Consider the following 15,777-nt stretch of genomic DNA (forward strand, 5'->3'; position numbering starts at 1 on the left):
CCACGTAACATTCGCGGAGACAGAGAGCGCGTGTCAGAAAGAAAAAAAGAAGAGGGGGGAAAACAAGAAATTTAACTCTCCTCCCGTTCCCTCCGGCCCGCACCCGCGCCTTCCACGCTCTCCGGGAATGCGCACACATTCTTTTTCCCAAACCCACCTCATTTTGGACAACTGTGTCTTCCAGGAAATAGCGGCGTATGCTACGCCGCGGATCGACTAGTTTTTGTTTTATATTTTGCTTTGTACTCTATGTGTTAATGTTTATTGTGCTAATGGTTTTCCAGTCACGGACAACAATAACTTAAGTTTGCCTGTCACAGACAACAATAAAGAAGGCGTTAAAGAAAAAACCACAGCTTCCTCTGATTGTGAGTACTTAGCATAATGATTTGGATCATATTGACTAGTCTCATTACCGTCTGCATTTATACTGTTGTAACTCCAGTGGCGGTCTGAAAGAGTTAATGTGTGTGCAGCCTACTAATACACACGACTCAGGCCAATCACACAGGTCAACGGGTCAAGGGCTGTTGAACAAGGGACATTACTGCTAGTATACGCAAATATGACCAGTATTATGGTCATGTGACCGAAAGCCTTCACGGTCGAGAGACAGTGTGTTAAAAAGGACAGTTGAGTCCAGGACAGCAAAGCAGTAAGGACTTGTGGTACCTTTGAGTCCTCGAAAATGTAGCTGTACGCGCTAGATAGACTTGTAGTGTTAGTTAGGCAGTTGTGTTAAGTACAAGAAAGCATTTGAATTTGATGTAGCCAATTGTGTTGAATTGGCTGTCGATGTATTTGTAATTAAACCGCCACTTTGTTACTTGAAGCTCTTGTTGTCAAGTTCTTGTGTTAGATGTGCTGTTGTGTTGTTAAGTAGTGTTTGCAGAAGGCCTGGTAGTGAAGATCGTAACAATAGATTCACCTTCACCTTCACTTTCACCTTCACCAATCCCTTACTCCGTTGGACCGATGGGGCATCAAACACATTTATCGACCGTCTTTTTCCATTCTTAGCTTTTGGATACCATTGATAGAGGTTTTAAACAAGTCAAATGACAGGGAGGAGTGTAAAAGACGGTCGACAAATCTTGCTTGGTGCCCCAACGGTCCAACAGACTAAGGGAAAGGTAAAGGTAAAAAAATCGTTTGGCTTGGATAGAACCTCCTTCAATGGCAGACCCGTCCATTCTTCCATGTTGTCTTCCCATCGCTTTCTGTCTGCCTCTTTTTTTTTCCTGGTACTGTTATCTAAAATAAGGTCTTTGCGACTACTGAAAATCTTGTTATAAGTCCATAAATATTTAGTATGCTTTTTTAGCAGTAGTTAGCAGGTCATCGTTGGGGGTCCAATCGATATAATAACAATGTCTCTAATCTCTTCAGTTTGTGATGCAGTTTACGCATTCAACACATATATTTGTCTAGAGCAGACAATCTATGTCGCTCGATGATTTATTTTGAAGCAGCGTTACATCGTTATAGATAAAGAAGAAAAAATAGTATTTCCGAGTATGGATTTGAGCGACTTTTTGGCGCATCCGTTTTATGGCACGACAGTTTTGGCTATGACCGTTTTAGCGCTCCTAGTTATGTCGATTTGCTTACAAAACATCATATTAATAGGGATCATGTTTATAGGAAACAATATTGTAACTATTGTTTCATTGGTGATAAATTGAGGCATTATCATATCACACTCAAGTAGTGCACATTCGTAAACTAAATACAGGTGGGAGCCAATGTGGAAGCTTACTAGATGTGTAGGAAAGCGACTAAACACTACCCATTTACAGTGAATGGCTTCACTCTGCGCTAAATGAGAACTAGCGCCTCCGTCTCTGAAACCAAGCCGGGAGACTTTCTTTGACTTTCGTAATCTGTTTATCTTTTTTGTTTCCAGTGCTTTCAAACTACGGCCCGTGGTCTGAGTGGGCCTGCGGACGAAACTGTAAAGACACGAACATGTATAGAAAAAGGTAGGAAACACACGTTTGGGCTCACGTTTGCATTCTCACTAGTCAGACTTCGAGGTGTACAGAGGCGGGTCACCAGGGGCAAATATTTTAAGACCTCGGTGTTCAACCTGTTTCGGTAAGGGAGTGACGTATGCCACAAAACGCATTGTAGCACAAAAAATTGACTCTAATGCCTTCTTAATTTAATTATTTATAAAGCTTAATTGACAGATGTTTTAAGATGACGCAGAGAACTTTGTTAGGGAGAGGTTATGGCCCGCATGCCACCATCATGATTTATATCTAAAAATGGTTTATTGGAAAAGCTAAAACAGGGACATTACTCTATATTTAAAAAAACCTGCGGCTTTTAAAGTTTCCAAACCAGTAAAGAAATGTGATGATTTTCACACATCTCCAAGCTCTCAGCTCTCCAACTACAGTGAACTGACCGCAATAGTCACCATATAAAGTAAAGTAAAGTTCCCCTTTCCGATCTTGCGTCATCTGTTTCTGTGGCTTAGGCTTTACCATGGTGTCATGTGGCCAAAACAACGACCAACTGTCTTTACTTTTCTCCAACTAATAACTGGTATCCATTAGAGAAGGCAAGACTCAGAGGCGTCCTATATATCCCGAAATTTAAAATCTGTCTTCACTAGAATTCGAATCCGGGAGCCCTAATTTCGGGAGCCAAGCGCTCTACAACTCAGCCACCGCGCCAACTTCCTATATAGTGTCTTTCTTAAACCAACTTTTACACTCGTGCAAGAGAGAGATTTCAATGTTTTTGTTTTTTCTTGTTCTTTTCAAGTTTCTTTTTACCAATGAAGATGATTAAATCCTAGCCCAAACATTTCACAGAACGGCTGCGGGTAGGGTTTGAACCCGAGACTATCCAGATTAAAATCCGATGCCAATTCTACTGGACCATATAGGCCGTTTTTTTATCTAAAAATGACACGATCGTAAAGACAAAATTTCAGTGTGAAAGACGCTAATTACTAAAATATTATTCATAGAACACAATCTGAGTTTATGCTATAGTTTTTCACATCACTACTCTACAGGGAATGTGACCTAAACATGGCCTGTCAGGGTCAGAAAGAGGAAAGCCTACCAGCAGACTGCTACACCAAGGGAATCTGTCCCAGTGGTCAGTATATAATGTTATTTTCATCACTGGCTATACCACTGAGATCCTTGCGCGATCAGGTATTCCCAGCACCTTTACAGCCCTCAGACAACGCCGTTTGCGCTGGCTTGGACATGTTCGCCGGATGGAGGACGAGCGCATCCCGAAAGTCATCCTCTATGGTCAACTCGCGACTGGCACCTCCATTACATAGATGTAATAAAACGTGACCTCAAATCAGTGAACATCAATACTGACAATTGGGAAGACATAGCTCTAGACCGCAACAAATGGAGAGAGACAGTGACCAAAAAAGCTATGGACAGTGAAAGTATATGGGTCTCAGCTCAGGAACAAAAAACGCACAATCCGAGAAACGGCCAGCTCCTCTACCACCGAAGCAAAAGCCACCTTAACCGCTATCTGTGGACGGGAGTGTCTCTCCAAAATAGGGCTCCACAGCCACACGAGGAAGTGTGTTCTGAGATGAACCATAGTCGTTCTACGACTGAAGGAGGCCAATGAATGATACCTCGTAGCTCCAAACACTAGGCAGGTGTAGCAGTATAATTTATCTTCTACTTCACTTGCATACAACTTCCACACATTTCTGTTTTAAGAAATGAACGTGGCTTTTATTAACATCGATTGCGACTTCGTTTTAGATACAGCTAGAAATAGAATTACTTACCTGAACTTGGGTCCTCCCGAGATGTTTGGCGCTTGGGGCTGTAAGTCTTCTTCACAGAGATTGGCCATAGGCGACTTCCGCAGTCTCTTCCCATACGGTAGCAAAGATTTTAGGTCTTTTAACTCTTTCTCTCCGTAATTTTTTACCACATTCTGGTGGAATCAACGTTGGTATCGTCTGTTAGGAGAGAAAGAGTTAAGAAGTCTCCAACCACTGGAATACGTGGAATGTCTTGCTTTTGTATTCCATTTTTCAGCTTCTATGTTAGTGCTGGCTTGGTTTAACGTGTTTCCTCTTGCCTATGGATATGTCCAGCCAATCTCATATGACGTTTGGTCAACGACAGCTACTGAGATAAAGTATTTCTCCATTGGTAACAGAAGATAGCCAGAAATACAAAGTAATAATAATGTATTGAACAATTTAAATAACTTACCTAACAAAAACTACATAACAAAAAAAAAAACTAACAAAAACTACCTAACAAAAAACCTTAGAAAAACTACCTAACAAAAACTACCCTAACAAAAACTACCTAACAAAAACTACGTAACAAAAACTACCTAACAAAAACTACCTAACAAAAACTACGTAACAAAAACTACCTAACAAAATTACCTAACAAAAACTACCTTAGAAAAACAACCTAACAAAAACTATCTAACAAAAAACTACCTAAGAAAAACTACCTAAGAAAAACTAACTAACAAAAACTACATACAAAATCTACCTAACAAAAACTACCTAAAAAAAAACTACCTAACAAAAACTACCTAACAAAAACTACCTAACAAAAACTATCTAACAAAAACTACCTAACAAAAACTACCTTACAAAAACTACCTAAAAAACTACCTTACAAAAACTACCTAACAAAAACTACCTTACAAAAACTACCTTACAAAAACTACCTTACAAAAACTACCTTACAAAAACTACCTTACAAAAACTACCTAACAAAAACTACCTAACAAAAACTACCTAACAAAAACTACCTTACAAAAACTACCTTACAAAAACTGCCTTCCAAAAACTACCTAACAAAAACTACCTAACAAAAACTACCTAACACAATCTATCAATCATCGTCGTTCTGCTCCTACATGTGCCCAGTCCCAAACACTCCTACTTCCATTCCCCTACAACTGCGTTGAAACTTCTTCGTATTTACATCAGCATCTTTTTATCCAACAAAACTTATCCGCCATAGTATTATCCATGGTTACATAGGAATCTTTTTTATTCAATTAAAATTATCAGCCCTGGTACTATTCATAGTTACATCAGAATCTGTTCATCCCATGAAATCTTCCCGCCCTAGTATTATTCAAGGTTACATCAGAATCTATTCATCCAATAGAAAGATGCACACGAGTACACCTGTACAGTATGTCAGACATTTTAGATTCATTTCTGCTGCTAATGTAACGATAAACCTGTTCCCCAGATTGTTATGTTGGGAGGTGGGGAGTAGGCTGCACGTCCACCTGTCACAACTGCCTCAAGGACTGCGACAAGTTCACCGGCTTCTGTGATCGCTGCAAGAACGGATATTTTGATCCTCAACTCTCTTGCAATTCAAGTAAGTCAAATATAGATATTTATTTATTTATTTATATAACTGTATAAGGCAGATGAGGTAGGTTTTAGTTCCCATTGTTAACGAATGTGTCGTGTGGCAAAGCACAACGATCTACCGCCTCTACTTTTCCCCATCTTAAGTCGGATGCCCATTGGAGATGGGTGGACTCAGATACGCTCAGAAGATACCGAAATAAAAAAATCAATATCTTCATCAGGATTCTAACCTGGGACCCCAGGTTCGGAAGCCAAGCGCTTTACCACTCAACAACCAATGCTTTTATTTGTTGTTTATATGTCGTTTATATGTTGTTTATATTTCGTTTATATGTTGTTTATATGTCGTTTATATGTTGTTTATATGTCGTTTATATGTTGTTTATATGTCGTTTATATGTTGTTTATATGTCGTTTATATGTTGTTTATATGTCGTTTATATGTTGTTTATATGTCGTTTATATGTTGTTTATATGTTGTTTATATGCCGTTTATATATCGTTTATATGTTGTTTATATGTTGTTTATATATCGTTTATATGTTGTTTATATGTCGTTTATATGTTGTTTATATGTCGTTTATATGTCGTTTATATATCGTTTATATGTTGTTTATATATCTTTATATGTTGTTTATATATCGTTTATATGTTGTTTATATGTCGTTTATATGTTGTTTATATGTCGTTTATATGTTGTTTATATATCGTTTATATGTTGTTTATATGTCGTTTATATGTTGTTTATATATCGTTTATATGTTGTTTATATGTCGTTTATATGTTGTTTATATGTCGTTTATATGTTGTTTATATGTCGTTTATATGTTGTTTATATGTCGTTTATATGTTGTTGTTTTAAAAGAAACAGCAACACTTTCTTTACAAATCGAATATGTCTAGTTAACCATCTCTTAACTTCAGTCTCTACACACTGTTCTTCCAATCCTAGCTTCTACAGGCTACTTGTCAACAAACACACCCACGTGACTAGCTGTCCAGTCAACCAACGGGACAGGTACACAATATAATATCGTCAGCGCACACAGGGACAATTCTCTTGACCGTGTTCGCCCATATCGCTGAATCACCACAAACACACACAGATAGAGAGACAGAGACAGAGATAGAAATATTCAGAGACTGAGTCGGAGCGAAAGACAGAGAGAGAATGAGAGAGATGATATTAAGAAGAACAGAGAGCAACGAAATAGAGGAAGACAGAATGAAAGCCATAAAAAGAGAGACACAGACCTACATATACAGTGAAGTACCAGATTCAAACTCTACAAATAATTAGCCCTCGCAAATAATTTCCATTTTTGTCCTAATACCTGCTATACTCTGGCTCTTCTGTAATCGCCTTGCTAAAGTTTACCCCTTTACATATACATATATAACTGGGTACACAGCTTGAATTCGAGGGCTTGATACCTGAGTGGTTAAGTGCTTGGCTTCCGAACCTGTGGTCCTGGATTCAAACTCGGTGATGACTGGGACTTTGAATTTGTGCACATTTATTTAGGCCGCACTCTAATGGCTACCTGACTTTTGTTGGATAAGGTAAAGGAGATTGATAGTCGTGCTGGCCACACTAAGCCCTCGTTAACCGTGGGCCATAGAAACAGATGACCTTAGCATTCTATGCCCTATCGATCGCAAGGTCTGAAAGGGAAACTTTTGGCCCATGCATCCCCTTTAACGTACGTTTCCATCTAGGTGCCAAGTTTAGGCTTTAAAGCATTGCAGTGCTAACCTATCGGACTGACGCAAATTAATAAAGTTTCCGCTGGAGTTATAATTATTTTTTTAATTACATATTTACTCTTTCTGATTTGCAATGGATATCCCCCTCCCACTTATTTTCTCTTAGATTTCAAAAGTTGGGTCAGAGAGTATTCTAATGATTTCAATAGTTGGGTCAGAGAGTATTCTTATGATTTCAAAAGTTGGGTCAGTTAGTATTCTTATGATTTCAATAGTTGGGTAAGAGAGTATTCTTACGATTTCAAAAGTTGGATCAGAGAGTATTCTTATGGTATCAATAGTTGGATCAGAGTGTATTTAGCATGTTTATGTAGTTATATAAAAAAAAATACTAACTGTCTTTTATTTTTTTTAAGGCAAAATCCAGTTTTTATCTAATCCAGTGCCAACGGAAGGAGAATCTGTCCGTTTTGTTTGTACGGCAGCTGTGTTGGATGCTGTGCCCAAGGAGACAACTTGTGTCAATATGGTTCAAGTCTTCTACTACAACATAACGTTACGTAACAACTCAGTACTTGCTGTATATCAGCGAACGGATACTAATAACATTTTCCAAGTAAGTACTTTTTTTTTTAACAAGCTTATATCAACTCTGTCTGTCTGTCTGTCAAAATGTTTCTACGTGTTATTTCTTCCACACCCAATCTCGGATCAAGCTGAAATTGGCACAATTATTTCTTTGACCTGACAACACAAGCAGAGGCGTTGTGCGGGAAGGGTTAGGGTAAACCCCTCTCCACCTTTTCTAGCTTATTACCAGTTTTATTCATTGGACTTCTTATGGTCCGACAGTTGCGCTGGGCAGGGCACGTATCCCGTATGGGAGACGGACGTATGCCAAAGGCAGTCTTTTTTGGTGAGCTAAAAGGTGGTCGACGTAACAAAGGCGCCCCGCGGAAACGCTTCAAAGACCAGCATAGGCGTTAACTTTCCTTGGCTGACATAGAAGAGAGCACCTGGTTGCATGCGGCCTCAGAACGAGACAGCTAGAGGTCAATCACGAAGGCCGCGGGATACACATTTGAGACCAAAAGAAAATCTGCTGCCGAGGACAAACGCAGACGTCGAAAAGAAAATCTAAATCGACCGCCTGCGGACAATGGTTATGCTTGCCCTGCATGTGGCAAAATATTTATGTCACAGCTGGGACTGCGCAGCCGAGGGAAATACTGCATTCCTCACTAATCTTGGGACTCGTAGACTAACCTTATTATTATTATTATTCTTTTAGCTTCTAATAAGTGATTTTACATGTGGAACAACTTAAGATATGATAATCTATTGCATTCAACGAACAAGTAATCGTCTATGTTTATTAACTCTTTCTCTCCGTATTTATTTCTCTCGTTCCGACAGAATTATTCAATTTGTTTATTTGTATTTCACTATTATGTTATGATTAAACTTCAATAACTGTTTTGTTATCAGAAAATGTTATATTTGGAATCTAATTATAGGGAAATGCATGCTCTTTTTTGTTTTACACAGCACAAATTAAAGTTTTTAAATCCAAAAATCAATTTAGTTTTAATGGGGTCAAATCAACGTTGGCATCGCCAATTAGGAGAGAAAGGGTTAAACAGAGTGTTAGCAGTAGTCATCTTTCTCTTCTTAGTTAAAGGACATGAATTGGCTTGTAACAACCAGTGGAATCAATTACACTGAGAATGATAAGTGCATGAATCTCTTCACCGCGACCATCGCCTTGCGCACGTCAAATGTCCAAGTGAAGGATAGCGGGTCGTATATTTGTTCAATTCTAACGTCTACCGAGCAATGGTTGTATCAAGGCGCAACATTAAGTGTACAACGTAAGTGACTACAAAAAAATTTGTTAAGACAGTAAAGTGTTGTCGTGTGGTGTTATCGTGTGGTGTTGTCGTGTGGTGTTATCGTGTGGTGCTGTCGTGTGGTATTGTCGTGTGGTGTTGTCGTGTGGTGTTGTCGTGTGGTATTGTCGTGTGGTGTTGTCGTGTGGTATTGTCGTGTGGTATTGTCGTGTGGTATTGTCGTGTGGTATTGTCGTGTGGTTTTGTCGTTTAGTGTTGTCGTGTGGTATTGTCGTGTGGTATTGTCGTGTGGTATTGTCGTGTGGTGTTGTCGTGTGGTATTGTCGTGTGGTATTGTCGTGTAGTGCAGTTTGCTGACAGTTTAAACTGCAATAGTCGTTACATTACGACAATGGGAAGTTTGACATGAAAACCTTTGTATGGTATAGTACAGTGTTTCCTAAAGTGGGGTACGCGTACCCCCAAGGCTACGGGAAGAGTTTGAGGGGGTTTATAAATTACAACAAAATATCATAAGTTTTATTTTTTTTTATCATTTATTTTAAGTTTTTACAAACTCAAAGGTACACAATTTTACATTTTAAAACTAATTTCTACAAAGATCTGGAAATACATAAGAGATGTTATAACTTACTTGGATACGCCCACTTTTTCAATGTCAAAACTAGGTTTCCATTTTTTTTAGAATGTATTTAATGTGTCGCTGAAGCTTTCAAAATACAAAAAAAAACTCACTAATTAAATACTTAATTGAGTAGTTGTTTTTTTGTGCCTGTAGGCCTACAAAACAAAAATAAAATACATTTTTATTGTTATTAAATTGGAGGTTGGGCCGAGAGGTACACAGCGTTACAAACATCCTAGAAGGGATACGCATAGGTCAAAGTTTTGGAAACACTGGGACAGTATATCATTATTATCACAGCTTTTATACAGCGCTACTTTCATGCTTATAGCATGCTCAGAGCGCTTTTGGTCCAATCTCATTTGTGGACGGTGGGGAGAGGGGGTAGGGGGTATCTAGGAGTTGGTTTTCCGTGCTGCCTCTAGGCGCTCAATAAACACAACTCTGCCCGAGTCGGGTGTCGAACTTCGAGCCCCCTTCTAGATAGCCAAGCCCAATTCAAGCGCACTTGGCTTCTCGACCACGCTTCCCACGTATATCACCTAAGCCCATAAAAGACCATTCTCATTGAGTTTTATAAGTTTACAAAATGCATACAGTTTATTGTTTTGGTTTATTTTGTATTTTTCTTAAAGAAGAAACAAAGTTAATTTTCTTTTTTTCATAACTTTTTCTTTTTTAGCTTTGAGCAAATTATCCAAGACATCGTCTTTTGAAAAGACCACCCAAAGGGCGTGGTTTAGGTCAAAGGCTACACGGACCGAGTCCCCCACACTTGATGTCATCAAAATCATTCTCCTTCTTGTCATTCGTATTTATTTCATAAAAACAATGTAGTGAATGATAGAGTCAAATTAAGATCGTTTAAATAAATGTAACTTAAATAAACCATACGATTGTTTCAGCTGTTGATTTGAATTTTCTCCCCCTCCACATTAAAACTAGTCAGCTCCAGAGGTCACAGTAAATGAACAGCCCCTTAACGTAGTAGACAACTTCACAGATCTAGGAATCATAGTTTCAAATGACGCATCGCTTTCAAAGGAAGTTGATAACCGTCAGGCCAGGGTGTGACTTATATGTGTGTGTTGGTCACTAAGATGTAGAATTGTGCATTAATACCAATGTGTCGCGAATTTAGTAGAATGGGTTCGTTCGTCCTGGAGCTACACTTAACAAGTAACAGACATAAATAGTGTTAATTGACTTGTATGCATCTTTAGCAGACAAATATCATTTTTAGTCAATAATACTTCAACTTCATAGTAGTTACACAAAGATAATCCAATATAGAGTAATATGATTTTTTCCACATTTCATTACATAAAAAAACTTCAGAATACAAATAACGTCCGCATCACAGCGGGAAACAGAATAACTTCAATACTATGTATCCAGCTCTAAATACAAAAAGCAACTACTAAAATACGTGTACTGTCTCTACTAACTTCAAGGGACTACTCTCCACTGAACTTAAGTTACTACTCACTAAAAGTCAGTTTAGTCATTCTTACTTCCTCTTTCTATATCAGAGGTTTCACGTGCCTTTCACCTTCTTGACCTGAGGTGAACATATAAAAGGCAATGTCAAGCAAGACTGTGAAAGGGGATAGTGCTTTTGCATTCCTCCAAGCGAGAGTTTGCCGAAATAAATCACTCTGCCTATCTACAAAAATCAGTGTCTACCAAGCAGTGGTTCTCTCAGTACCTAGGAATCTTTTTTTAGCATCTCCATGTCATTTCCATGATCCTCCTCTCTGGCTCTGTAGCCGGCGTCCGAGACTCGCAAGTAGATGTGATGCTTGATCATTCGGACTCCTGATATTTATGCTAAAAATACCGAAAACTGTATTTAATCTTCAATGCCAACCAAACTGCAAATCATTGTTTATATAATAAAATTTCATTTAAAAAATTTGTTAGATACTGTATTATATTACTTATGTATGATTACTGTTTACAATGATTACTAAATTTTTTTACATGTATACACTGATCTTTATTCTTAAATGAAATGAAAATCATTAAAACGTACATGATTTTAAATGTATTATTGTACTATATGAAAACCAGATTGCGATCTTCTTAGTTATCAGTTGTTAAATAAATAGGTTACAGGCATCACTTTGTCATTAGGTAGACACAACATTTTAAAGAGCGTTCAAAAACACTGAAGTATGTCATTTTTGTTGAAAAAACAAAGTGTAAAATGTCTTTAAAATATATAAGCTTTAACTACTTTTTGTTCTTTATTTAATGTAATTTTGTTTTAAAGATGTAAGGTGAAATTGTCAGAAACATAAAAACTAATGGTTTGTATGTCAGAGCTTGTTTATTTACATAGAGTATAATACAATTTTAAATAAACGAAATGATACAATGGTAATGGTGATCAGTTAAAGTAATCTATATTTAAAAAACACACAAATGTATTCATGATTAGACAGCAGATATTTAAAATCAAGATTCTATATGTCTACATCAAGAATCAAGCTCATCAGCTGATTTCGCTACTGTGGTTTGATAGCTACACTCTTGTGCTATTGTATTGCACACTGGTCATAAGACAAAAATATTGAAACTATTCTGTGGTGTGTTAAGCATAGAATTGAACAAATAACCAAGACCAGGTGTAGGCCGAGTTAAAACTTTTATTACAGATAAAACAAAAAATGCCAAAAGTCAAACATGAAGCATGGTTAAATAAAAGCGAAATAGAAATAAAAAAACATAACAAAATAACAAAGATAGTTCTGTGTAGAAACACAAACTCAAAATCGGCCCCCGACGCGGTCCACCCAGGCAGGTAAAAAGGCAGGTTTCAATATTTTCAGAAAGAATATCAGAAAGAAATTCATTCAAGGGCAAATGAAAGAGAAGAATGGAGAAAGAGGGTTTACAGATCTTATGTGGTGCCCCGACGGTCCAGCAGATCAAGCGATAGGTGAATGTGAAATTAGATGTGAACCTGGCCTAACTGATAACATAAAATATTAACAAACAAAGGGAGGCTACCATATTTTTAAATACATTTATACAAACGGTCTTAGTTTTGTTGCTAATTTTTTTTTTTCAATTGTATTGCTAGGTTAAGAAAGTTATGTCATACCAACTACTACATTTACAAAAAATGTTCACTTTTGTTTTTAAAGAGAAAAAATCTATGTAATATGCATATAAGTGGAATGTAATTTAAAATAACAATTTTTCATATGACTGCGTCAACTTCAGTACGACACCAGTGGTATATGCACCATAACCATAAAAAAAAGTTTTTTTCCACGGAAATTTTTTTATCCCTTAAGGCATTACATAAGAGATTTACACTTACTAAACAATTACATCAATTAGATAATCATTATATATATTCCTTATTCTGTCGGACCGTTGGAACGCCATGAAAGATTCGTCGGGTGTCTTTTGCCTTAGTTAGAACCTCCTTTAATGGCAGACCCATCCATTCTCTTATGTTGTTCTCTCATAGCTTTCTCTGTCTGCCTATTCTTCCTTTTCCTGATACTGTTCATTGATGGAAGGTCTCTGGGAGCCCCGAAGATCTTAAAAATACGGCCATAGATTTTTAGCTTGCGTTTGTTTACGATAGTTAGCAGGTCAACATGGGGTCCAACCGCTGCAGTAACCCTGTCTCTAATCTCTTGGTTTGTGATGCGGTCTTTGACTGTGATATCTAGGACCCTTCTGTAGCATCTCAATTCCATTGCTAGCATCCTTCTGTAGCATCTTAATTCCATTACTAGCATCCTTCTGTAGCATCTCAATTCCATTGCTAGGGTCAGTCTGTAGCATCTCAATTCCATTGCTAGGATCAGTCTGTAGCATCTCAATTCCATTGCTAGCATCCTTCTGTAGCATCTCAATTCCATTGCAAGCATCCTTCTGTAGCATCTCAAATCCATTACTAGCATCCTTCTGTAGCATCTCAATTCCATTGCTAGGATCAGTCTGTAGTATCTCAATTCCATTGCAAGCATCCTTCTGTAGCATCTCAATTCCATTGCTAGCATCCTTCTGTAGCATCTCAATTCCATTGCTAGCATCCTTCTTTAGCATCTCAATTCCATTGCTAGGATCCTTCTGTAGCATCACAATTCCATTGCAAGCATCCTTCTGTAGCATCTCAATTCCATTGCTAGCATCCTTCTGTAGCATCTTAATTCCATTACTAGCATCCTTCTGTAGCATCTCAATTCCATTGCTAGGGTCAGTCTGTAGCATCTCAATTCCATTGCTAGGATCAGTCTGTAGCATCTCAATTCCATTGCTAGCATCCTTCTGTAGCATCTCAATTCCATTGCAAGCATCCTTCTGTAGCATCTCAAATCCATTACTAGCATCCTTCTGTAGCATCTCAATTCCATTGCTAGGATCAGTCTGTAGTATCTCAATTCCATTGCAAGCATCCTTCTGTAGCATCTCAATTCCATTGTTAGCATCCTTCTGTAGCATCTCAATTCCATTGCTAGCATCCTTCTTTAGCATCTCAATTCCATTGCTAGGATCCTTCTGTAGCATCACAATTCCATTGCAAGCATCCTTCTGTAGCATCTCAATTCCATTGCTAGCATCCTTCTGTAGCATCTCAATTCCATTGCTAACATCCTTCTGTAGCATCTCAATTCCATTGCTAGGATCCTTCTGTAGCATCTCAATTCCATTGCAAGCATCCTTCTGTAGCATCTCAATTCCATTGCTAGCATCCTTCTGTAGCATCTCAATTCCATCGCTAGCATCCTTCTGTAGCATCTCAATTCCATTGCTAGGATCCTTCTGTAGCATCTCAGTTCCATTGCTAGCATCCTTCTGTAGCATCTCAATTCCATTGCTAGGATCCTTCTGTAGCATCTCAATTCCATTGCTAGGATCCTTCTGTAGCATCTTAATTCCATTGCTAGGATCAGTCTGTAGCATCTCAATTCCATTGCTAAGATCCTTCTGTAGCATCTCAATTCCATTGCTAGGACCCTTCTGTAGCATCTTAATTCCATTGCTAGGATCCTTCTGTAGCATCTCAATTCCATTGCTAGCATCCTTCTGTAGCATCTCAATTCCATTACTAGGATCCTTCTGTAGTATCTCAATTCCATTGCTAGCATCCTTCTGTAGCATCTCAATTCCATTGCTAGGATCCTTCTGTAGCATCTCAATTCCATTGCTAGCATCCTTCTGTAGCATCTCAATTCCATTGCTAGCATCCTTCTGTAGTATCTCAATTCCATTGCTAGCATCCTTCTGTAGCATCTCAATCTTACACTGACTGCACAGTTCGAAATGAGAAGCACACCAAAAGAAAAAAAAAACAACAACACAAATTTACTCCCGCATTGTTGAACACCAACATTAAAAACTTGAATCTATCACAGAAAGTAATTCATGAAACAAAAATTGATCTGAGCATATGTCTGAAGCTTCACGATGTAATTGGTTCCAAACTAACTAAATATTCAATAAAAAAAAAGGCAGGTAGAGTTGAATCGATAACCAACAAAATTTGACACCCATCAGAAAAAGCATTGCAGTTATTAGATCTAGATTAGGTCTCGACCAGTGTAGACATTGCTAATTAATATTTATATTATACTATATTATATCATATTATATGCTATGGCTAGACAGTGGTTCCCAAAGTTTTTGTATCGTAGTCCCCTTGACATGTTTTCCAATTTTCGTTAGATCCTCTACTTGGCTGAAATGGCATTGTTGCAAATTCTTTTTGTTTTCTGATTTCTAACTGTCATGAGCTGAAGAGTGAAGAAAAAGCCCTGTTAGGTTGTCAAACTAAACTATTCCAGACTCTATATGTTTGGAAGTGAATTTATATATCTTATCTTATATAATACAGACGTTACTTCAATAAAGAAGATGATTACGTCCTAAGCGTCATGCATCTAGTCATGCATGTTAACCAATGACTTAAATTCTGCCAAGTCACTGGTTTTCCTGGCTGGCTTAGGCAACCCATTCCATGCACTAATAAAAAGATTTTAGAGTTTATGCATACAACTCAAACGAATAATAGTCAGATCTAGATAGCCTAATACTTTAATTCTAGCATGTAATATACAGTCCAATAATGGACAAGTTTTGGAAATGTAAACTTGTGTCTCTTATTAGAGAAATCTGAATATGTGAAACATGCTCTAATAGCGCTAGGGAAGAAGAAGTATTTGTACAAAAGTGTCCTAGCATATGGAACGAGCGCTGCAGTTAGC

At 37.8% G+C, this 15,777-nt stretch overlaps 1 protein-coding gene across 1 annotated transcript in view; it reads left to right on the forward strand.

Annotated features, from left to right (window-relative positions):
* Nucleotides 1-11,465, forward strand: part of LOC106077654 (uncharacterized) — a 35,953-nt gene extending 24,488 nt beyond the window's left edge. Inside the window, exons 14-20 of the mRNA XM_056017768.1 lie at nucleotides 285-368; nucleotides 1,907-1,982; nucleotides 3,032-3,117; nucleotides 5,235-5,369; nucleotides 7,489-7,688; nucleotides 8,748-8,943; nucleotides 10,230-11,465. Coding sequence (XP_055873743.1) covers nucleotides 285-368; nucleotides 1,907-1,982; nucleotides 3,032-3,117; nucleotides 5,235-5,369; nucleotides 7,489-7,688; nucleotides 8,748-8,943; nucleotides 10,230-10,384 — 932 coding nt within the window. The 3' untranslated portion in view covers nucleotides 10,385-11,465. The remainder of the gene's footprint in view (nucleotides 1-284; nucleotides 369-1,906; nucleotides 1,983-3,031; nucleotides 3,118-5,234; nucleotides 5,370-7,488; nucleotides 7,689-8,747; nucleotides 8,944-10,229) is intronic.
* The last annotated feature ends 4,312 nt before the right edge of the window (nucleotides 11,466-15,777 follow it).

This window comes from Biomphalaria glabrata, chromosome 18 (assembly GCF_947242115.1).
Source record: "Biomphalaria glabrata chromosome 18, xgBioGlab47.1, whole genome shotgun sequence".
Classification (NCBI taxonomy): Eukaryota; Metazoa; Mollusca; class Gastropoda; family Planorbidae; genus Biomphalaria; species Biomphalaria glabrata.